Raw genomic sequence first — 25508 nt, 5'->3', positions numbered from 1 at the left:
CAACTTCGTAGTTGACTTCCCCGAGGCGATGAAGAACTTGGTAGGGTCCTAAGTACCGACTATAGTGAACTAGATAATGATCTAGTGGCACAACTGGCCGGGGGCGGCTGCTGTTTTGGTGGACCAAAACGACACAGACGGCCGCTAGGATTTCTTGCGGCGCCACTGCGCATTTTGATGTCATGTGCGCGAGATGAGCGTGCGTCGGCAGTGTGTTCTCTGGTAGCGCGGGAAGAGCGCAAGTCAGTCAGTGCGTGTGCGTAAATATACGCGTGAGTTTGGAGCGTTGAGCCAACGCCACCTCAAAAAACTTTGCCAAGGCCTGAAAGCTCTACCGCATACGATAACGGGGCGACGATGCAAGTTGTGTCGTACGCTGTGGTGGCACACAGCTCGACCAACGCCGTTATTCGGCGGCGCTTAAGCATCGGTGTTTTAGTCCCTGCAGCGTCACGCTGGACTTGTATCAGAATCTTCATGAGATAGCGGGCATTCTATGCTGATTTAGCCGTTCTAAGCAGCGGGAGAAAAAAGAATTTTGCAACGTTCTCTGTGCAACGTCGGGCTCTTCAGTGTTGTGATGTGTGCTCCTTGTGTTTGTGCTTCTGTTCGTCGGTGAGTGATCAAACAGCGAACAGCTGCAATACCACGGAAATTTTGTGCCCACATTTTTGTGTAAACCATTATTCTGGGCCGCGAGTGTACGTATTTAGACTTCTGATAGACCAAGGTGCGCGCAAAGCATGGAAACGGGCTATCCTAAGGGATAGTGTCAGCCCAACAATACATTAAAAAGTAAATATGCTGCCTTTCTATCATTTCATGTATTGCGTTACATCTAGTACCTTCTTATTACGTATAACTTTTACCCATGCGCACGTTTTTATTTACGTTAAGGCCAATACCAAAAACGGGAATCCTAATGTCTCTTTCTTGTTGGTCGCAGTTGTTAGGTAAATTAACTTAGTGTGGGAGACTAAGACGATGGGGCCAGCGACGGCCAGAGGGAGGTCTTGGCACACACGAAATTTTTCTTGAAGACCTTCTACGCAAAAGTTTTGGTCTTTCTCTCAGTCTGTACATTTGTCTGTTGTTCCACCCTTAACGGTATTTTAAACGGCACCAAAGGGGCTAAACGATACTCCAAACGGCCGATCTCCTCCGCAGCGCCCACCAATATTGCTCAAGGTTCAGCGTTCATACTTGTGTGATTATCAATTGAGAAGCATTTATTGCGCATTTCGGAGGCACCATAACAACACGTAATTATTTTGTAAGTGTGTCTTTATAACAGAGAAGGCATACATAAGTAATTCTAAGGACTGTAGAATTTATCACGTTGCATTCGCAATGCAACGCGATCCTCAAATAGGCTGCCCGTCGCTTTCCGTTCTACACCTCATCACCTCTGAGACAGGCGCGCATGCTTTCCTTCGTTTTCGAAGATTACTGCCAGGTAGCGCTCGTGTCTAATGTGCCTTGATGCGCTCGTTCGCTTTGCTGCATAGATCGAGACTTTTTGACGCAGCGCCTCCAGAATACCACTCACCAATTTTCTTGTGCAGAACATCAAATAAACGTTTTGTTCACTCTCTCCAGATGCAAGACTATCGTCTTTCGACATTTGCAGTATAACATGCAGATACGGGGCCAGTTGTTTTTATTCTACTGGTCTGTGTGCGTGCTTCTCTACCAGTATTCTTGTGCGACGCGTACCGCGTTCTTGCGGGACGATGAGCGTCTTTTGCAGGCTGGGATATTGGATTGCCAGTTCTGACAAACTACTCTACAGCACGTGCTCCTGTGCACTCTGCTGAATTTTCTCGCAAGGACCGTGGCGGAGTCTGCAGTTTGTGAGATATCTCGCACCATCAAACATATTTAGCTCGTGACATGTCGAAGCGGAGAGTGAATTCTCATTGCTTTGCTCCGGATTGCCGAAGCGGCTACTCGGGCGTTTGGAGGCGCCGTTGTTTGCATCTTCCAAGGATGATGATCGCTGCAGAAAGTGGGAGCGCAACATCCAGGGGCGGACAAGCCTCTGACTGAAACTTCAACGGGGTACGGTTATTAATTCGAGCAAAGATATATCCTGCGCACTATTATGTGCACGTGGAAATTTACAGTGAAGTGCGCATTCCCCGAAGAAAACCATCACTGATTCCTGACGCCATGCCAATGCTTTTGCCAGATTGTCTACGCAGTAACAAACCTGGTAATTTTACGTTTGCGTGAACCAGAAAGCAAACGCACGTTAGAAGAAGCCACATCCGCAGCTCTGCAGGAGTCTGCGACCACCCAACAACGCAGCTGAAGCTGACATAAAAATTAGCAGCGGTGCCACTTCGCACCATCCGCATGAAAGGTGATTCCAGAGCCCGACCGGTCGCGCCACTAGAGTATATTCTAGTTCACTATAGTACCAGCACAACAATTTTTCTGAGCGAACACGTTGACGTATGGGAGTCCAAACCCAGAATAGATCACACGATTCGTATGTTACTCCTCCATGATGGGAACACGTTGACGTATGGGAGTCCAAACCCAGAATAGATCACACAATTCGTATGTTACTCCTCCATGATGGGCGCTCTACCGGCCAACATATTGATTTTGCCGCGATAAACTGCGAAAGTGCGCGAGCTGCTGGGTGTCTTCGGCACGCTGAACAAATACGTCTGCGTCCGGGATAGTCATGTACGGCAACGTTAGTTGCAGCGTTGTGTCCAGTATTGTGGTGTCGTCGCGGCCGTAAACCAGATGAAAAGAAACATTGCCGGTGGTGTCCAGGAAGAGTCATGTTGTAGGCAAATGTGATATACAGGAGAATTTTGTCCCTATTCTTGTGACCCTTGGTGACATACATCGGAAGCATATCTGCAATCGTTTTGTTAAGGTGTTTGGTTAACCCGTTAGTCTGCGGGTGGCACGCAGTTGCTGTTCGGTGCGTCGTACCACTCAGCCACAGGATCTATATGGGAAACTGTGCCGTAAATTCAGCACCACAATCTGAGTCGATGACAGCGGGAGCACTGTGGCGGAGCACAAAGCTCTTGATAAATAATTTAGCCACATCCGGAGCAGTTGCTCACTGCGCGGCTTGTGTTTCGCAGTATCTAGTCAAGTAGTCAGTGGAAACAACAATTCAGGTGTTACTAGCAATACACTTTGCAAATAGCCCGAGTAAATTGATTTCGATCGTTTCAAAAAGTGCGTGAGGGGGTTGTATAGGCTTAAGCTGAAAGGCTGGCTTCATGGGTGGATTTTGTGGCGTTGACCAACTGTGCAAGTCTTGACGTACTGATGAACGGGTTTTGTAAATTTCCGCCAGTAGTAATTGTTCTTGATCCTCACCAAATAGCGCGCGAAGCCAAGATGGCCTGACGATGCCTCGTCGTGGCAGGCACGCAAAATATCATTGCAGAGAGCAGCAGAAACGACAAGGAGGTAAACAGTTTTTGTTGGATAAATGTTGTGCTTGTAGGGAATGCCTTGGCGCAGATATAATGTTGAAAAGTCACGCGCAAGCTGACGTGCGGGCTGAGAGCAACGCCCCTCAAGGTATTCGATCAGTGGCTGTAGTTGTAAGTCCTCGCGTTGCTGCTCAGCCGCGTTTAATGAAACAAGAATAGCAAAGCAGCTGAAGTCTTCATTCTTGTCTTTTGCACCGATTTTGACGGGTGCGCGGGAATGGCAGTCAGCGTCGGTGTGTTTCTGGCCAGACTTAAAAGTTGTCGTTACATAAAATTCCTGTAACTGAAATCTCCATCTTGCGAGACGGCTCGAAGAATCAGATTTGCCAGCCTGCAGAGAGGGTGTTGGCCACTGACAATTCGGAAGAGTAAGCTTGAGAGGTAGGTCCTTAATTTCTTAATGAACCGCCATACGTAGAACCGCCAGACATTCTTTTTCAGTCATCGAGTAGTTCTTCTGTGCCTATGACAACGCGCGGCTACTAGCGTAGGTGATGACGCATTTCTCGCCATCTTGACATTTCACAAGAATAGCTCTGAGGCCACGGTTACTCGCATTAGTGCAGACTTCCGTGTAGGCTTCGGTGTCGAAGTGGCCAAGAATGAGCGGCGTTTGTAGGCGTTGTTGAAGGCAGCGGAAAGCGTCGGATTGTTGTGACCCCGGATGAAGGGGACGTCTTCCTTGACGAGTTGTTGCAGAGGGTCGGCGATTTTCGAAAAGTTTGAAATGAAGCTTTGGCAACAGCACAAAGGCCAAAAAGTTGGGTACATTGTGCTTTACCTTCAGTATCGGGAACAAAGCGACTTTCATAGTTTTCTGAGGGTTGGGCGAACACCGCTGCTGCTGACAATATGGCCATATAATTTAAGTTGGTCACGTCCAAAATAACAGTTTTTTTCCGGTTTCAGAGAAAGGTGGGCGGTATGAATAGCCAGACTAACAGCCTCAAGCCACTCAATGTACTGTTTCAAAGTCATAGAAAAAACGACTGCGTTGTCTAAAGACACTAAACACGAGTGCCACTTCAATTCACACAAAACTATGTCCATAATTTGTTGGAATAGTGCTGGAGCGAAAAGGGAGAACTTTAAATTTATAGACACGATCACGTGTATTAAACGGTGTTTTTTCTCGGTCCTGTTCATCTACTTCAATCTACCAGTATTTGCTACAGAGATTCATAGAAGAGAACTACCCGGCATGTCGCAGGTGACTCAAGGAGTCATCAATGCGAAAAATTGGATGTATGCCTTCTTTGTTATCTTGTTCAGTTTGCGGTAGTCTACGCAGAATCATAGTAAACCGTCATTTTTTTAACCAGGAGTGGCTACGCCCAAGGACTTGTCGATGGTTGAATCACGTCGTCGTCGAGAATTCTTGTCACTTGATGGCGGATGGCAGCCTGTTTCTTCTGTGACACGCGTTCAGCCTGTTGGTACACGGGTTGAACGTTAGGCTCAGTGATGATTCTATGCTTCATTAAAGGAGTCTGCCACGCTTTCGACGTTGTCGCAAAACATTCACTAGAGGAGCCTTGCCTATTGATGTTGTTCTAACTGGCGATTGATATTGAGGTGACTATTGAGGTCAGTATCGCAGCTGTTCTCAGTCGAAATTGTCGTAATAAACGGGAAAGCGTCCAAATCATCTAATACCTCCAAGTTAGCTACAGTGGTGCATTTCGCAAAATGCCTGTATTTGGCACTGAAGTTCCTAACTAAAAGCGTAGTCTGGTCAGTTCGGAATTGAATGAATCTTTGAGCAATGGCGACTTCCCGGTCAAGCAATACCTTGAGGTTACTTTCGGTTATGTCCGTAATCTACTGTCCCAGTGGACACTCAACAAGAACGAAGATACTACTGCGAGGCGGCAACGTGACACAATTGCTTAAGGCCGCACCACGATGTTCGTTCTCGATGACAGAATGTGGAGAAAGACAGTTAGCGAAGCTAACGAAGAAATAACGCCAAATAATTATCGCTCTATACTCTTGATGAAAAGCCATGCCCAAAATTACCGGTGGAAAACAGTTGGACAGTACACTAAATGACGCTACAAAAGCTGACGCACAAATCTCAAGCCTGGTGGTGCACCTTACCAGAAGGGGTGTGAGGCGTCCGCCAGTGGTAATTATTTGAGAGCCGTCCCACGTTCTAAGCACCTTGTGTAGACGGATGGCCATTGAAGCGCTCATCACCGATTAATCAGGTCCTGTGTCGACAAAAGAAATCACCGAATAACCGCCGATGGAAACGGTAATGGCAGCGGACGTTCTGCTGGTGTTTTTGGAAGGAGGCATTGACGGTACGTCCTAAGCCAGCGGTGGAGAGTATTCGTGTGTTCCCGTAAGCGGCCTCACACCCAGTGGTCTGCGTTTTCAGTGTCTTTGGCATGGGCTTGCGCCAATGACTCCGGGGGACCAAAGGCTGGTCGCTCGCGTTGCGTTGATGCGTATGTACGAGGTAATGGCGACCGAGAATGTCGTCACAGCGGTGCAGGAGTGTGATAACCACCATCCAAGTAATTCGCAATTTCTTGTGGGTGCTGACCATAGCGCGGACTACCGGCATCTGGGTGGAATCCTAGTAGGCCTATTCGTCGATCGTCACAGTCACCGTAGAAGTGTTCAACTTCGCCACATTGGTAGCACAAATGACGATTGTCGGGTGCACGACAGACGGTGGACTTCCGCGAACCTGGACGAAAGTCGGCGTGCAAAACCGGGCGGTGGGCTGGACTTGGAAAATGTCTAGGGGCCCCAGCAGGTGGATGAACAAAACGTGCCGTCGATGGCGTAGAGACGCGTAGGGCATCCACGTAAGAAAGCCTGAAAGGTTCGACTTGCGGTGGTGCTGATGAATGAACGAACTGCCTCATTTTGCTCCGAACGACGTCCGTAAAACCAGCGATACTCGGAAGGGCCATTGCAGGAGATTTTGAAGTTCTTCGCGTACAACCTGCCTTATGAGTTGTGTGAGGACCTCCATGCCACCACCTCCGGGTACAAACGAGCACGCAGCGGACATGGTCCTCTGACACTTATACTGCGACAACCGCTGCCGAAGCATGCACTCCAGAATCCTGACCTCACGTATGAACTCCGACACCGTTGTAGGAGGGTTGCGCACAAGGCCCGTGAAAAGCTGCTCCTTTACGCCTCGCATTATTAGACGCACATCCTTTTCTTCTGGCATGTGGGGGTCAGCCCGCCGAAACAATCGCCACATTTCTTCGACAAACATTGCGATGCTCTCGTTCGGCATTTGAAACCACAAAGAAAGCGCCTTCTCCGCTCCTTCTTTTCGCTCGGCGTTACTGAAGGCCTCGCAAACCTGCCAATGGAATACTCTGCAACTCGAGAACGAAGGTTCATGTTTCTCGTACCGCACTCTTGCTGCGTCTATGAATGAGATGTCGACGTTCTTTACCTTACATCCTTTGTCGCAGTCGTTGATGGCGGTAAACCGGTTGAAATGGTCAAGCCATTTTTGTGCATCTTCGCTGACTTCGCCGTGAAGTAGGTTGGGTGTGCGAGGCGTGCTGATGACACAGGGTACGCTAGCGAATAGGTCATGCTCGGTTTGGGTTGCGGATGTGGCAAACATTGTTTTCGAGGAACTTGCCAAGGGGCCGTACTCTGGTGGTCGTCCTTGAAAGCGGCGGCTGCTTCGATGGATATCACCAGACCCTATATATATAGTGAACTGGCGTTCATTGATTCTGGTTCAGGCCCAGCAGGCATAAGACGTCGCAGCACAGTACCCTGCATTATCACCGGTTTGTTGCCAGAGGAAACGACATACAAAGTCTTGAAGCGAACGAATATTTACTCAGCGACAGCAGCCACTCACTTGTTAGCTCTCTTCTTCTGCCACCAACACAACGTGGCAACATGTATGATCAAGCGCCTTGTTCGAGGCCAAAGTCATACATCATTGTTGATGAAAAAAAACTGTAAGAAAATGAACTCACCTTAGAAAAAAGAATGTATCAACACTGCTGAATGCAGCCACTATCACCATGTTTGGCCAGTGGCTCGTGCTAGAGAGCAAGTTTTGTAGGCGTGCTGTAAAAAAAAAAAAAGATAACGCGCGTATACAGTTTTCAGTTGTTAAAGTGAAGTGAGTCACGCAAAGGTACACGTATCAGTAATTTCTGGCCAGAGTAAAATGTAACACAATATCGCTTTTCAACTGAATTATGAATAAATGCATCCATTAAATTGTAGTGGCGTACCGCTGACTTTATTACACACATATGAAACATTACCCGACTCCTCACTATAACGATCAGGCATGAACGTAGTATTCACGCATAATCATGAATTTATTTTGTTATTTCGAGACACAACCGAACAAAAAAAAGAAAAAAATTTCTTGGAAATTTTTTAGTGTGTCAACGCACGGGTGATGAATATTTGTGCTTGCCGGCACATAACGTGATGTCCTCTAAGAATGCGCACCCTGTTGCGGTAAATGACATGTTCAAGGATACTTATTATGGTTTATGTCTCTTTAAATGTACCTTAACTGGAAAAAATAAGGATTTATTAGATATTGTGCTTTGGATGCTGCTAACTGCAGTCGCTAAGAGACGTTAACCAGCAGTAGCGATATATTTTTCTTAGAACAAAGTAGTAATGCAGGTCACTGATATTCATAAGTATTGCTCGAGTGCATTTAAGAAATACCTATATAAACAGTACTTATTTTGGCCAAGTATCGGTTACTTTAATCAAGGAAGGTACTGCGAAAAAAAAGGTCACGGACGGCTTTTAATAAAGCTATTTTTTGTTTGTATGCCCTTCAAAACACTGCAGGGCCCCTTGCCTAGAAAGGTATTGAAGATCCCTGACTCACGTTGAGTGTTATTGTGCTACCCACATATTCAAATAGCCAAAACTGTGACCGCAAATGCCATAGCGTATTTATACTAGCATTGGCTTTTCTTGTATAGCAATATAGCCTTGCATTTTTGGTGTGTATGCAAGGGCGACTTTAGTTCTAGCGTCGTTTTTTAACTCAGCCTTGAGAGAGACACAGCTTCTATGTGTTTCAATTTGCATAGCAGCAGCATCAAGGAAATGCCAACACACAGATATGTCACTGATAAAGACAATTTTCTATAACTTGCTCACACCACGTATCCGACATGGTCTGGTAAGAGTGGCCCATGACGATATAGGCGACGCTGAAGAACCGCAAGCCGTGAAGGAACTGCAGCTGGTAGTGGTCGGCGTTGGCCTTGTTGGCAACCTTGAGCAGCTCGCGCGTGTTTGCCGCTGCCGAGAACGCGGTGACAATAGCCATGAGACCACCTGTGATTGATAAATGCACTGCCTGTATAACGAAATGACCGGAAACATTCACGTGAACACGTTATATTGACCATGCCCTATGACGTGTGGTTCGGTGAAGCTATCTCAACGCTGTTTGAAAAGTGAAATTTTCAGACATACGGAACGTTTCATCGTCATTGTTTATCGCATTTTATGAATGCGTGACCAGTTTCAACAACAACCTTAAAGCGAATTCCGCTCGTCGAGCGGAAGCAAGTTTCTTGCTCCGCGGCCGAGAATCTGAATTCCGCTGGTAGATTCGGAGCAAGTTCGTGTTTTCCACGGGTGAATTTGAAGCAACTCACTCCGTCATGGAGCGTTCCGCGTGCTCCGTTTTGCAGAGACGGATTTCGCCAGAACTCTGAGAATGCGTTGCCATCATTGTCGGCACGGCCGAGCAACTAGTCTTCGTTTTTTTTTTTGAGGCAATGTAGTCACCCTGTGCACCTGTTTACATTCTCAAAATGGCGTCATTTTACTCGGCTGGACGTACTGGTGCTGGTTTGCTTCTCACTTTGAGTTACAGCAAGAACACAATTTCTGCTAGAAGTGGCATTGAGGAAGTGCTGACTGATACGCCATGTGCACAGCAGAAGATAATCGGCTACGTAGAGGAAGTTTTCGGTACCGTTTTAGTGACGCATGCCTAAACAACTTCCGGAGTAACCTTACGCGGGGCATTCGAGTGTTCTACTAGCAGCTCTGGCTTGGCGCCACCCGAGTGCTCGCTCCAAGATTTCGGTGACCGCTCCGAATCTACTAGTGAAATTCGCCACAAGATGACCCACCGGAACACAGATTGCTCTCCTATTGCTTTCAAAGTACTGCTGCCTTCGCAAGACCTATACAAACAGCAAGTTCTTTCGCAACACAATTGAAACTTCGGGATCTAGTAACAACTTTGTATGAAAACAGCTGAATGTGTTAGTGCGCGCAGTCGCAATACTATTTCAAACTTCATTTTTGGTCCTTACCTTTCTTAGTCAGCAATGTACAACAATGTGTCATGCATTGCGCAGTGATTTGCAAACAGAATTACTAATTTATTCAACTACTTGCTTCACACATTCGTGACATGTGAAGAGATTGATTGATTAATATATATGTGGGGTTTAATATCCCAAAACTACATTATGATTATCAGAGATGCCGTAGTGGAGGGCTTCGGAAATTTCGACCACCTGGGGTTCTTTAACGTCCACCCACATCTCAGCACATGGGCCTACAAGATTCCCGCCTCCATTGGAAATGCAGCCGCCGCAGTCGGGATTCGATCCCGCGACCTGCGAGTCAGCAGCCGAGTATTTTAGCCCCTAGACCACCATGGCAGAGCGTGACACGGGAAGAGAGTGTAGATACTGTACACTCCAGCTTCGACAGACTTTGTCTGCCAGGCTAGTCCTGTATATACCATCATCAGCAGTAACACTATATTCTGTCAAGCAATCACGAATTCAGTTCGTCGAGCATGAGAAAAACGCCTGAGCTACGTGGGCCCCGCCGCAGAGTCACAACGAAAGCTAGAAGAGCGGCCTTTCAGAGCCTTTTGGAGACACTCTTTGAGTAACTGCTAGAAGCACACTGCTGGGTGCCCACTACGCCATAATATTCATAATTTTTGTTGTTGTTGTTGTTGTTGCTTCTGCTGTTGTTCTTTTCTACACATATCTCGTACCCCAAAGAGGTGCTTGGCCACTTATCAGGTGAATTCGCCCGATACTTTTAGCATTGCTTCATTTCTAGGAATGCTAGTTATTTAACTACGATTTGAATTTCCAATTGCGAATTGAAAAATATGTAGTGAGCCCATAATTTAGCAAAAACTTGTTTAGTCGCAGTGATGTATTGCTGAACGGCGAATAAAACATCCCTGTGGCTGTACCTCAGTTTAGAAGCTCCAAAAGAAAAACGACAGGTTAAAATAATAGCACGCCCAGTTTTTGAAGAGGTGGTGCTAGTATGCTTTTCTTGAATAAATGGAAACGGCGACAATATAATAGAAATGAATATTTCTTTTCTTTTGTTTACAGTAAATGCACATAGTGGAATTCAATGAACCGGATCTATGCAAGTAAAAGTTCATGGAGGTAACGCTGCAACAAAATTTTGTGATGAGAACTTCCATGTTCCTTGAATTATACAGTCTCTTCGCCAGGAATATAGCAAGTGGTTATACTTCGGAGAAGGCGTCAATGCAGAGTGTGATAAATTTTGCCGGAGGTTAAGTTTGTGAAATCGCGCCACCGTAATGTGCACTGTAGGTAGTCAAACAGAAATGACCGGTGACGAAAGCGATGCCTTTGCAAGAGAATCAGCTATTTCCCTAGTGCCAAGAATAAATTATTACTTCGAAGATGACAGGGAATAAATTAGTTAAAAGGTTTCAGTATGGGTCAGCAACCGGATGTAGACAGAGAAGATCACACACATAATAAGTCAGTTATGATTGCTACGACTGGAAGCGAAGTATTCACCTTGCGCAAAGCTAACAATATTGCCAAAAAATTCAGCCAGAATGACAGGAAAAAAATCTGGTAAGTGAAGTGAAAATGGTCAATCAAGTGCAGGACAATATACTTCGGTGCATGATTTTTCATCTGACTGTGATGCGTCTATTGCAATAATGATATTCGTTGGCAGATCACTTAATTTTTCTTGCAATAAACTGTTCAAAATGCTTGTAGGTAATAGCTCAGTGCGAGTTGGGAAGATATTATGGTAAACAATTGCTGGAGAATTTTGTTTCTCAGATAAAGAAAGCAGATCACGAACTTATACATTTAGATGCTCAAGTAACGATTGAACAAATACTAATTGTGGTTTGTGAAATCTGAGCCAGTGCACAGAAAAAAATAAGTCAGTATTAAAAATAAGAGTAATTTGACCAGAGTTAAAGGTTGTTTCGCATAATTGTAAAAACGTCAGCCCTGTGAGAATGTTAAAGCGACAGAAAAGTGGTGGCATTTGTGCTTTCAGGTGTAGCACTGCATTAGCAGTATACTTTGGAAGTCCTAAGCAGAGCCGTAAGTTCTCTCTAATAGACCGAGTGGCCGAAGCTTGTGGAATTGCGCACTTGAAAAAAGAATGCATCCTAACTCCAACACAAGTCGAACATACATGTTATATATTATAAAAAGTGTCTTCCATCTCATCCCTGATCTACAGCTGCTCAACCTCAGCAATATGCCCATTGCCCGTACTCCTTTTGTCGCGATGTATTTAATGTGAATTCGCCAATGGAGACGTTCATATGTACATAACTTCAAGGTATTTCTATGATTGTACATGTGGAATATCTTGGAGCTTATAATTATTATATATGTGTACAGGATCTTGAACAGGAAAAATAAGAATAGCACGTTAATTGGTATTGAGATTCAACATCAAACCATCCAGCCAATGTTCGAGTATATGTAGGTAAGCTGGCAAGATATTGTAACGACACTAGATGTCAAGTGCCAGTGCAAAAACAGCAATCTGGCTTAACGGGGAGGGTACTAAGCAATATGTTGAATAATACGGGGGAAAGCAATGACCCCTGTGGTACACCTCTAGTTTGCTTGTGCTTACAGGAAGAGAAGCAGGCTTGAAAACAATAAAATTCTCTTCATCCTAAAAATTGTGTCACCCAAGCTACAATATAAAGTGGGAACCAATGACTCCATAGCTGATTATTCAAAATAGGATACTATACAATATTGTATGCTTTACATATGCCTAACGTTACTAGAGCCGCATACTGCTTTTTGTGACGGGAAACGTTAATTCGACTTTCCAGTTTTACATGCGCATGCCATATGGAATATCCAGATCTAAAACCGATTTGCGAAGAGCTATACAGTTTTTCTCAATAATGAGCCTAATTATATGGCCACGAAGTACCATTTCAATAAGGTTTGGTACACTAGATGTTAAGGCTATCAGTCGTATGTTGTCTGGATTATAGCTTGCACCTTGTTTCTTAAGCAATGGTATTATCTTAAGAATCATCGATTCATAAGTTATCTATGCTCTTCTAAGGGAATGATAGACAAGACCTAAAAGATCACTCGAATATTTCTCGCATAGTATTTTTAGCATTGTATTTGTTATTCCATTGGGGCCTGGTGCTGCATTTGGTATTCTTTCCATAGCCTCATTTAATTCGGCAGTCGATATTTCTGTTTAGTTATTGATGCCTGGTGCATAAACAGAATTAGAAAGACACGTTGAAAACTCATTTTCTAATCTTTCAGCCAATTAATTTAATGATTTCTATAGCTCTTGTGAGGTGTTAACTACTGTGTCAACGTTTCCTAATATGGAGATCCTCTTTCTACCGCGAAGAAAATTGAATAAAGCACATTTGTTATTAAATTTAGACAGGTAATCGAAATATTCTTGATCATATTGCTCTTTTGCTCGCGATACACTGCGCCTAAATGTTGCCAAAATTAACTGACAATCCTTCCAATTTTGTGGACTCTGAATATATGAGTCTTTTCCATGCAGCGTTTCTTTTTATATAGTCTCGTGTGCACTCAGAACTCTACCATCTGCTAGGAGTGGCACTTGTGGTGGTTGACGCCGAAGCAAGTACAAATTGTGGAGTGTTCTTGGAGATTTCTAAAGTGTAGCATACTTTTCTGCCAAGGTCTTCATTTTGACCACTAGACAACGCCCTGATATTATAACGCAAGCAGGCTTTAGATGTTTTCTAATTGATCAATGTTTTCTCTATCTCTTCAACAGATTTTAGAGGACGTGCTATTTCAAATTTTACAGAAAGATGGTCACTATTTGAAGGGAAATAAATTGTTTTCGAAGACCTTATTGAAACACTCGAGCTGCAAAACATATGATATAACACTGATCGTGTCCGTCCGCAAATAAATGTAGGCTGTATTCTATTTAGGCAGATAAGGCTTTTATGAATCTTACAATACCACAGAAGAGTACCGGAAAAGTCTGTTCGAAATCCCCGCGAAATATTATGTGAGTTGAAATCACCGGTCAGAAGGAATTGATTCTTGCAACTAGCTAAGGCAGTACCTAATTATTGATTATTATGCACACCCGTAGGAAAATATGTGTTTATAGGGATAAAAGGGTGGTGCCCTGGCCGACTGAGGTCTATTGTCCGAATTTCACTGCCTGAGGACATAGGCTGAAAAGCTATGCTTGCAGTGTGGCAAATTTATTCGACACCAGTATAATTAAACCACTATGTAGTGATTGATGGTCTAGCCGAATATCTCTAAAATTGTTGACATGATATTTCTTAGCAGGGTTAAGCCAGGTTTCTTGTAATACAATGATATCGGGATATAATTGAATGACTAAGCAAAGTAAATCAGTAGAAGCAGAAATGAGAGACCTACAATTCCACTGTACCACTTTCAAGGTATCTATGTTGACGAACTAATCACTTCTGCAATTACCACTTATAAAATACTCTCTTTGATAAGTGAACTGGCATTGGAGTTGCCCTTTTTAGTCTTGAACTTGGGCAACAAGATTTTACAGGACATCCATTGCGCTTCTTATGCCCAATTCTTGACATACGTCCATTTCATTCTGATCCTCTGCATGAGTTGAGGTAGAAGGTTGACAAAAGTGGGGTTTCCTCTTCTCGGGGCTTCCACTGTGGGGCTAAATTCAGCATCTCTTCCACTGCACAAGGTGTCGACTTGGCTATCGGTACTGCTACTGTTGAAACCAGGTGTGTCATTTGTGAGCAAAACACTTGAGAAATACACTCACTTACGCTCTTAACTAGCTGTTCCAGTGCTTTTGACGTTGCCTTCACTACTGCTTATTGAATAAAATTGAAAAGCTTCATCTTATTAGTGGCCCGTGTATAGATGTGACCCCAGCATATCCGATAGCCCTATTCTTTACAACTTTTATCGCTTCTCGTCGCGAGCAACGTCCCCTGTCCATTATTTCCAGCAGTAGAATTTTATTGGATCTTGCGGTGCAGCTCAAGTAACCAGCCACATGATTTCCTGCACAGAAGCAGCACTTTTTGGTTACGACAGTGTACTCCTTCGATGGATGAGCATCGCCTCAGATCCGGCAACGTGAATTAGATTTACAACCCCTTACACTGTGACCAAAACGCCAACAGTTTTGACACTGGAGAAGGCGAGAAGCAAGGCGTTCGACTTTGAAAATAAGTGGCCATTTTTTTCAACGATGATGGACGAGAATTGCCGGCAAAGGTAGCAATAACCAACTCGGTGGGAAATGTTTCACATTTAACAATCCTTCGTAATTCTTTGGACAAGTGAGGTTACCGCTACACATTTGTTAGGAATTTTTTTTGCATTTTTTATGCATTAGCTGACGACGATGAAGAAATATGCCTGAAGTGGGTATGCACCCCCGTTATTACGTGATCAAGAACATGTTTTGTAATAGGTTGGAGCATTAGACGACCCACTCGTTATGCAATTCGCATTGTGTGAAGCCTGATAGTTCTTTTGACGTTTCTAAAACACTTTACTACTAATATTTACGCGATTCGTTTCCCGACATCAAAATTGTCTAAGGCAAATTTAGAAAAGAGTTTCAAGCAATGTCGTAGTTCAGTGATAAATAAGAAGAAAAACTGTTGTAGCGAAGCGGTAGAGTACTGGATTATCATGCAGTATACCCGGGTTCAAATCCCATTGTGTAGTTAGTGTTTTTATTATTTACTGATGCTTTTTTTTTCTTTGATACTGTTTACGGGCTTCGGCGGCGGCAGCGGCGGCAGATAACTACGTACGGCGCCGCGCGTGACCCCTTTATGGATCTCATAACAGCTTTCGCTGTAAAACCACTTTTTCCTGTGCTAAGTGTTTCGAAAACACGATAACCAAGCGTATTTATGTATAGAAATCACTGATTAGTTTATTGATTTGTGGGGTTTAACGTCCCAAAACCACCATATGATTATGAGAGACGTCGTAGTGGAGGGCTCCAGAAATTTCGACCACCTGCGGTTCTTGAACGTGCACCCAAATCTGAGTACACGGGCCTACAACATTTCCGCCTCCATCGGAAATGCAGCCGTCATTGCCGGGATTTGATCCCGTGACCTTCGGGTCAGCAGCCGAGTACCTTAACCACTAGACCACTGTGGCGGGGCATAGAAATCACTGGGTATTGACCGAAAGTGTTGCGAATATAGACATCGGTAGTTTGTTTTCAAAACAACAGAATAATTTAGAGCCTTGTTAGCGTCCATGTGTACATCCACACTGTGCGTTTACCAGTCGCGTAGCCAGAAGTATTTTAGGAGGAAAGGAAAAATCAATTATACTTTATGCTTGTTCGTGCGTGCGTTTCTAAGTGTGCGGGAATGTAAGAAGTACTTATGTTTTTTCGTTCAAAATCTGCGGCAGGGGAATTTCAAACTCCCAATCACACACTTCTTCCCTTCTGGCTACGCTAGCGACATGAACACATGGTGTTTTCTGTAGAGTCAGTATATGAAGTGAAGGGGCTGAGTAAGTTTAAAAACTTGACGATCTGATCAATTGATGGCATATAAATTTTTCAAAATAGTTTCCTGGCGCTTGAGTTCACCGATAACGATGCGATTTTAACACTGCAAAGGTTCCCTGAAAGTGGGCTGCTGAGACCTCTATCAGAGACTATGAGAGCTAGTTATTTGGTGGGAACCTCACTGAAACAGTGACGTTTCTGGCTTCTTTAAAGTTTGGCGGAAGAAAAGAAGCCTGCAGATCTCATATCAGGACTGTATCAGAGCTTCAGCAGCCCTGATGTGAGCTCGGCTTACATTTTAGTTTTCACTAAGCTCAAGAGAAGTTGATAAGGTTGCTGTTTCAATAGTGCTCTTGCCATTCGACAAGCTGTCACAGAGCTTCTGAGAGCTTTTAGAGCGTCAGAATGTCATTGTAATTGGTGTACCGAGTCACAAAAATTAATTTTGAAGATCACCAGGGCGTGGTAAAATTTCGAAGAATTTATGAGGATGAAGGTGTGATTATTTTTGAGGTGTGATGTTTTGATGTAAAAGGTGGACACTCTGGGCACGTTGTCCTTTCTTGGTTAAAAATGGTGATAGCGCCCCAAAAACGAGGACGCAAGGAAGGCACACACGCACCACGTAGCGGTGTTCCTTCAAGCAAAGCTTGATATTTTACCGATCAGCGACCCTTTCTTTGTCAGGAATTCTGAAGAGGTTGTTGATCTTATAAAACTGAACCATGACGAACGCCTCCAGGTCTTTTCTATTGACGTTAAAGATTGATTTCATTCTATACCTCCTGCCGAATTGTTAAGTTTCATTGCAAAAGTCATGATGAATTTGATGTCATTAGGTTGCAAAACACGGTTGGTATCTCATGTGAGCATTTCTTAGAACATCTAATTAGCTATCTTAGGTCTATCTTCATTTATGGGAGGATTGTGTACATTTACAGATTAAGGGCATCTGTACTGGTTCATAACTAGCTTCCCGACTCAGTCACCTAATTTCAGCTCAGCTTTGTGTGAAGCTCTCGGAAGAATTACTTAGTAGAAGAGTTGTGAAAACTTTCAGATATGACGATGGTTTTCTGTTTCTCGTGAATTGTCATTCAGAACAGCTAAAAATTGAGTTCAGTGTTCTTTTCCCAGAAATGAAAGGGTGTCTTTTGTCACTAGAGGTGACGCATCAGCTTCAACAGAACGGCCTTATGAGGTATTTGGACCTTCGGGTGGCATTATGAACCACGTGCAAGTGAACCTCTACTCCCCTATTACTCAGCGCATTCAAAACCTTTCTAAAAGGTGGATTAACTAGATTTGCTTCAAGAGTGCCCAAAAAACGTCGTGCCGCCATACAGTGCAATACAGTTTCAACCAGCAAGGAGGATACTGTATGCAGGATTTCCTCAGCCTTTCATAGTTTTCGTGTCTGAATGTATCTTGAAGGAGGAATAAATGAGGAAGGACGGGGAGATTAGCCAGATAAATAACCTCGCCCGAATCAAAGGAATGCATAAACAAAGCCTGTCCTTCTGCAAGAACAATTATGCAAGAGAATCGCACAAGGGTAACACCTTATACGTACGCGAAGTTTTCCAAAACTTGAAAAAGATTGCTCAGCGGGCCAAAGTGAGCGCGTTTTTTTCAGCACCAAATAAGTTGGAACGGCTGTGCAAGATCATGACGAAAAATGCATACGAAAGGAGGGGATGCCAAATAAAGCAAAAAAAAAAAACAAGTTTGTTTGCTCTGTGGGTGTAGTGCTATCTTGTGTTCGCTGCTTCGTGGTCTATGCCAACTTCTACCTTCTGGATGACGCTACGTCGGTCAAACCGGTCGTTGCCTAAATGAACGGCTGCGGGAACACCATTACTCTGTTACAAACGTGGCAGGTGGTTTTTTAGCAGTGCACTGTAAGAAGTGTGGTTGTGGTTTTCTGGTTGACAAATGCAGATTTTGAGCATGAAACGGAAATCAGCTGACACGTGAAATCATAAAAGCCGAGGAGATGCATGGATGACAAGGGTATTAGCATGCCTTCTATCGCACTCACAAGACAAGAACTCGATTTTCATGATGTCCGTCTTGATGCCTACTAATTATTTCGTTTTACGGTACAAGAGATGTGCGCATATTCAGTGTCTTTTTTGCCCTATAAGTAGCCTTTGTATCGCAAAAAAAACTGTTGAAAGTTGAGCTATGTATGTATGCCTTCTTTTTGTCTTCGTTTTACAGCAAAAGCTGTTATGATATCCCGATTTGGGTTTCGCGCAGTGCCGTAGTTGTCCACCTCCCCCTTTTCACCGCCACCGCTGGTGCAAAACTTTAGCAAAAAAAAAAACCTAGTACCAATGACACAGTGGGGCTCTAACCATGGTCAGCTGAGTGCCAGCCAAGCACTGAGCCACTCCGGTGCTTGGGACTTGTTGGCAAACTTGCCTTAGGCAGGCTTGATGTCGCGAAAGCAATCGCGTTATTACGACTTGTAAAGCGTTTTAAAACATCGAAAGAACAAGCAGTCGTAGCACAATGCGAATAGCGTAACGAGTGGGTTGTCCAATGCTCCAACCCATTACAAAAGCTTGCTTTTGTTCAGCAAATAACAGTGTCACCTACCCACTTTAGGCATAATTCCTCATCGTCGTCAACCACTGCATGAACAATTGGGACAAAATTCCTCGCCATAGTTTAGCGTATACCACGCTTCTCAGAAGAATAATGAAAAATAGCATAGCGAATGCCGGCCTACTACCCTAAAATTGTTATTAGTCATGCTGTAGTGGGCATCAAATAAGTGAACTTGCAGCAGTTACCAAATGAGTATTTAAAAAAGGCTCTGAAAGGCCGTTCTTCTAGCTTTCGCTGCGAGTGTTCTGCGCCTTCTGCGCAGGCCTCACGATTTTTTTTGTGCGTGATCATCATTCTCAACCAAATTTGAAAAACTTAGTGAAGGTTCGGAACACTGTATTGTGTCACCCTCTCCCACTCCATCTAGGGGTGATCCTCCTTGGGCTCTTTTACTGAAAGAACGCCGCCCGTGATCGGAGTCCGAACTATTTCTTGACCGTGGCATGCATCGTCACCGAATGCTATCAAATAAACGGGCTTCAAAATTGGTAGAGAGTGCTGCGCCCTTGCAACAACTTCGGAGGCCCTTTGGTGGCCCTGGCGCTTAGAACCCGTATCCTACCACCTAATATGGCTAAAACGCCACCCAGAAAACGCTGCTTCCCACAATGACCTGAATGCAGGTTTCCCTCGTATCCCGTCTTCACCCGTCTTTATTGGCGTGGATGGTACTGACATGAAGGACCACTAGGAATTTGTGAGCTTGAGAGTGTCCCCAACAAGTGGGATGAGGCTGGAAATCTTACCAACTTTGTTCTATAGAGTGTTCCTACTTGATATTAAATGCTGCGTACCGATCGGCTCGACAAGGTATTTTTGGCTTAGACAGTCTTATTACTTTACGAACAGACGATATATGTACATATATAATGTCAGATGTAATGGGATCGATACCAAGCACCTCCACTGCCGGTGCAGGACTATCGTATTTAGAATTCTAACTCGTATATTATGCCCGGCACATTGAATATTGTCGGTTCATAGACCAAGAGGCCATTATTTTTATTGGCGGGTAGTATAATTGCAAGCAATTTCGCATAGGTTAAAGGCACAAAAAATCCGATGCCTGACGTGATTTTCACGTCACTGCGCTCAAATATGCTATAATTTGGAATAAGACTAAATAATTAATTTTTACTCAATAAATAAATGATTGATTGAGTGAGTGAGTGATTTATTGATTGATTAATAAGTGAAGTTCAATGTGCCAAAACCACTATATGATTATGAGAGACGCCGTAGTGAAGGGCTCTGGAGATTTCGGCCACCTGGGGTTCTTCAACATACACCGAAATTTGAAGACACGGCCCTGCAGCGTTTTCACCTATATTGGAAACGCAGAAGCCGCAGCCGAAATTCAATACCACGACCTGCGGATCAGCAGCCGAGTACCTTAGTCACAAGACCACCATGGCAGGGCAAGTTGGCAACAAGAATGACAACATCAATGAAGAATATAAACTTATATCGAAATGCCGTTTTCATCATTTATGACTTCTACATTGAATCAAAGTACAATAATTACTCTTGTGTTATGTTTTCGTTTACCGCATTCCAATAACGCACGAGTTCAAGAAAAGATGGGATCATATGGCACAGAATAATTGTTGAATAAGGAATGCTGCTGGAGCCAGCATTTTAAAAAAAGGGCTTGTCTTTGACGGGGCAGCAATGGTCTTCATTAATGGCGTAATGAGAAATTGCTCATCAAAAAATATCGCTCTTGCAAGTACCCGTTTAAAAAGGTAAATTGAGTCATGGCAGCAACTACCTTCCTTAGCAGCGTAGACGAAGTAGGTTTAGGCCTTCGTGAAGACAACTCCTTTTGTCGAAACGTGGACTTCGGCTACACTCCCTGTCTTGCGATTCATAATTCTGTTTGTCGTATCATCCGTGAGCTTCAGTTATTATTTTGACAGTGTATTATATTTGGACGACACTCCTGCTAAATTGATTCTACTGAACTAGATTCAATTCATTTGCAATTAGATTTTTATTTTTTCCAGCTTGTATATGCTGGATAGTTCCGTTGGGTTAAAAGCTCGATTGACGAGACCCAATGACCACATTATACTAAATAAACAAAAATATACAGGGAAGCAACGACAAGCGGTTCCGTGCAGTGGTGAGCAAGCCAAAACGAAAAACAATATAAATAGGATATTATCGTTTTATATACATAGGGTTAAATGTAATTCCAGCACACAAATATCATATAGCACAATCAAATAGCACAATCAAATACCACTAGCAGTAATTAATAAACAGAAATGGTAACAATACAGATTAATAACACTATGTTACTATTGCGATACTAGCTTAGAACACAAATAAATACCAGACAAGTAATGCGTAACGCCACAAGAAATTCATGTAATCATAATAACTACGTAAAAAAACCGACGTCATTTACACAGAATTCAATTGCACAGAATGTCACAGTATGTGACATTACATGTGAACGAAATATAAACACAAGTCTTTTTTCATTAGGCATGTGATTTTCTTCATATTCATTCAAAGTAGAGAGCAGAGTATGTAACAAGTATTGGTGTTTTCAATGAGTCCTGATATATGGCACTTGCCATGTTTAAGGGTTCCGAGTGCTCACAATAATTGTATGACGTTGTAAGGAGGCCAAATGTTTTATGTAGTTCTTAAGAGATTGAGAAGCATATCGCGCAGTATGTAATAAACGGAAAGTGTGAAGGTTGTCGATTCTATTAACATTGTATTTAAGAAACGCTTCCCTCGTGGTAGAATGTTAGTCTGTGTTGCCAATATAGCGAATAACCTTTTCATTAGCATCAGAGCTCTATGCGCGTTAGTTGTAGTAGTTGTGCTACATACTAAAGTGCAATAATTTAACTGGGCATGAAATAGAGCATTGTGGACATGTTTTTAGCTCTTGTAGGTAGAAAACTACGACATCGTGATAAGACACCCGTCACAGAGGAAAGATTTTCACATAGATAATCCACATGCCTGTCCCAAGTGAGCTGGGAAAAAAGTGCACGCCAAGACTTTTGTGGCTGTCAGAAATTTCAATGATTTCACCTTTAAAAGCAATTGTACTATTAAATTGAGCAATTTATTTTTGGAGCCAAAATTTTATTTAAGTAATTAAGTCATTTATAAGTAAGTACCCTATTCTAACTAATAAAGAAAATGGGAACAGTTTGTCAGAGAAACAAGCAAAATGATAGCCTTCCAAAAGGCTACCTGAAAGCTCATAGTTCTGCTGTTTTCATTTTCTGGCATGTGTATCTGTGGGTGACATCAGCGCGAGAGATATTGACGAAAGCAGTTAGACAGTGAAATGTAAAACAAGATTCTTCTTGTAGTTGTCTGTTCTGCTGACCATAACAATAAACGATAACAAACTTGGGTGTAAATCGCCGTAAATATCTGATTTAGTTAGCATAAAAAATTTATTTATGAACTCACTTTGCTTTCCAGCAAGCTTTTGCGTTGACTGCATGAAGAGGTCAGTTGTTGTGCTTCCAACAACAATGATGACTAGAAATCCTAAGAGTATCCTGCATCCCAAAGAAAAGGGCAAAATATAGACTTTTTCGTTAGCTACACTAAATCATTGTATATTTCTGTGCGGTAGTTGAAATCGAGGTGTAAACAATTAAATTGAAGACTGGAGCGTAGCTTCAGCACAATCAGTAGAAATGAACGCTTTGTAATCTATAAGCGTTTTTTTTTCGAGAGCGAAAGCCCACAACACCGACATCGGTGAAATCAATTATATATATATACTATCTGCTGTAAACATATTGCCTGTCATAACCAAATAGGCATTAGCAAAAATAATCCTTGTAAAGACGTCTATTTTTTGTAAATATTGGCTCATAAGAATTGGTCTTCTTAACAGCACGATATTTACCCCTGGCTTCTAGTGCCAGAACGACATGCGAGGTTGTGAAATCAAAAATTTTCTTCCGTCAACAGTCAGAAGTTTATTGTTTTCTAACAATAAATTGCTTTAGGCTGAGGCCACTAAAGTTTTCATGATTTATTTCCGGCAGAGAAAATCATCAGCAACAAATGCGAAAATATAGCAAAGAACAACCAAAAACATGAAGAAAAATGTTCTGTTGCTTGGATTCGAACTCAGGACCTCTAGGTCATGGGTTTGACTTCCCAGTAAAAGAGCAACAAAACTGGCGGGCGTACATCCCACAACGCCACCAACAGAACCAGGAAAGAGGCTATAAGAACGCCCATTTGATATCTCTTATAATGCTCTTGTTTGCAGGCTGGTATCACCGTCTAGACACGGAAAAATCAATTTATTCTTGCTTGTGAGGCATCAAAGCCGAAGCAGGGAACACACAACGTTCGTTGCGTTTTTTTCGCGTTTTATGACGCTTTGAAAGAGTGGTTACCAAGTATCAGCTTTTATTAGACACTTTTTTCTGCCCTTCTCCCCATATGTAGGGCGCCCATATATAGTACCCAAGTATCTGTCACAACTTTAGCCACCACGAAGGTTAAATTACGATCATAGACCTTAGTCATCGGTACAAGATGCGCTGCTAGGCGTCAACGTAAATGGGTCCACTGCGGGTGGAGCTACATCTGACAAACACTAATAGATGTTCTCCTATAGCTCTCATATATAAATGCACTATAATCCAACAACTAACTACTTCTGTGAAGACACTTATCACTTTCGTGTTATATTGGTTACTATGACGTAGAGATCAGCCATGTTTTTGTTTAGTTTTTTGAGAAACAAAAGTAACACGCCCAACAAACTCTAATTTATGAATGATGTTTTCGCATTTCTTCAGGAAATAAAGCATTTGCGAAGGGCCCGTTGTTTTCAGCTTTAATTATCAGAACATCAGAACGGTCACTTGATGAAATGCAAAAATATGACTTAAGAATAATCATATGAGCTGATCGGAATGTCACAATTCAGCAAAAAAGAAGCAGCGTAAACCAGATGCGGAAACATAAACACATACAGTAAGACTTGCGTCACCCTGGAGCTCGTGTAATGTGTGTCTGTGCTCATCTCTGCTTTTCCCCACCATTATTGCTGGCAGATACGCGTGTTCGTGCGGGAACCTACTAGTGTAACCAGTATTTGAAAAACCCAGAGATTTAGAGACACAATTATGCGATGTAGAAAACATGAAGCATGTATAATGTATTACGCGCAGCAGTTAAGTTAGCATATGTATTTAAGAAGCCGCCTGCTACATAACTGCTTACATGATCAAGTGAAGGTCAATGTAAAATGACGCTGTACTAAAAACCAAACAATAGGTTCCGCGCATTTATAATATCTCTAGGTGTGGCAGTAGAAAAAAGATTGTGGCCTTTCGTAGTGTTGTAGAAACGAACGACTGAGACAACTTTCTCACATATTCATTGACCTTTCATAAGAATAATACTATTGAAGATTGACTATCGCTGATAAAACAACCTCACTGTACTAAAAGAAAGCCTGGACTTTTGTAGGAAGCAAAAAAAAAAATGGGTGCGTTCGCGTGTATACCTTGGTCATTCAGCAGCGGGATTTATTGGGACGAAAGAAAAGCTCAAGTGAGCACGGTGCCACCTCTTGACTGAAAATTATTCAGCGGTTTTTATTAATTGATGCCAGCTAACGCTCATGTGCAGTGAAGACTTTTGCTGAAATATGGGTCTCCCATCAACATTAGCGAGCCAAGCAGGAGCGTTGAGAGAAGGCCATTTCAGAATGAGGGAGTAAATGATTGGGTCAAAGGAAAATAACTTTGTAAAAGTAGGATGTGATACATAATCAATCAGCAGGCAAAAAAAAAATGCGGACACTGTAGGACCATACATTTCAGCCAAATCTCAGGCACATGTGAGTCGTATCTACTCATGCGTTTGTTTCATTATACCGGTTACCGCTGCTTCATTAGGCATGCAAGCCTGGACCGCAACGTCCATGTTGCTACGTAATTGTAATCATACTGTCTTCAGCAACCTTACGTCCAGATAATAGTTTGCTTGATGCTCTCCGTTTGACACATTGCATACACTATACCGGTACACTATGCCGAATACACTTAGTATTGTGTTTGTTTACACTTTACCGAGAAATATTCGCAAGTATGCAAGCACGTAGACTTCAGTGTAAAAAAACAAATTTATTTTCGCAAAAAAAATACCATTATAGTTGGCATATTCGCTTATTCTTCCTCAATATTGCTTTCCTTCTAGTTTGCTGTTCTTTTCGCTATGTGCATTACACCATAAAAACTTGTCAAAAATAAATGTGGAACATTCGAAAATAAATACTCTCATCTTTGTATTTTCCATAACAGATTTTTACTGAAGGTACAGTGGCACTTTTTTCCATTATCAATTATACTTATTTGCAAGACTTCTTTTTTATATCTGTAAGATGAGCCAACATACTGTTTCTACGTCTATTCGACAATGGGTGAGAAGTGAAAATTTATTCCGCAACAATGCTATTCTTCTTGTATTTCCTACAAATTCATGGTAGAAGTTAGACATGGGCATCAAGCTCAAATAAATGTGCTAAAGGAAGATGAAGAGAAAAGTAAGGGAAAGAACCATCACGTTGACCAGAAAATTATAAAAACAAGT

General features: G+C 42.8%; 1 protein-coding gene across 1 annotated transcript in view; it reads right to left on the bottom strand.

The window, feature by feature from the left end:
- Nucleotides 1-25508, bottom strand: part of LOC119162196 (nose resistant to fluoxetine protein 6-like) — a 93170-nt gene that overhangs the window by 43108 nt on the left and 24554 nt on the right. Inside the window, exons 5-7 of the mRNA XM_075879242.1 lie at nt 22350-22441; nt 8613-8792; nt 7448-7541 (exon numbers count right to left, since the gene is read on the bottom strand). Coding sequence (XP_075735357.1) covers nt 7448-7541; nt 8613-8792; nt 22350-22441 — 366 coding nt within the window. The remainder of the gene's footprint in view (nt 1-7447; nt 7542-8612; nt 8793-22349; nt 22442-25508) is intronic.

Source organism: Rhipicephalus microplus, chromosome X (genome assembly GCF_043290135.1).
Source record: "Rhipicephalus microplus isolate Deutch F79 chromosome X, USDA_Rmic, whole genome shotgun sequence".
Classification (NCBI taxonomy): Eukaryota; Metazoa; Arthropoda; class Arachnida; order Ixodida; family Ixodidae; genus Rhipicephalus; species Rhipicephalus microplus.
The sequence above is the reverse complement of the archived record's forward strand: the minus strand, read 5'-3'. Positions and strand labels throughout refer to the sequence as shown.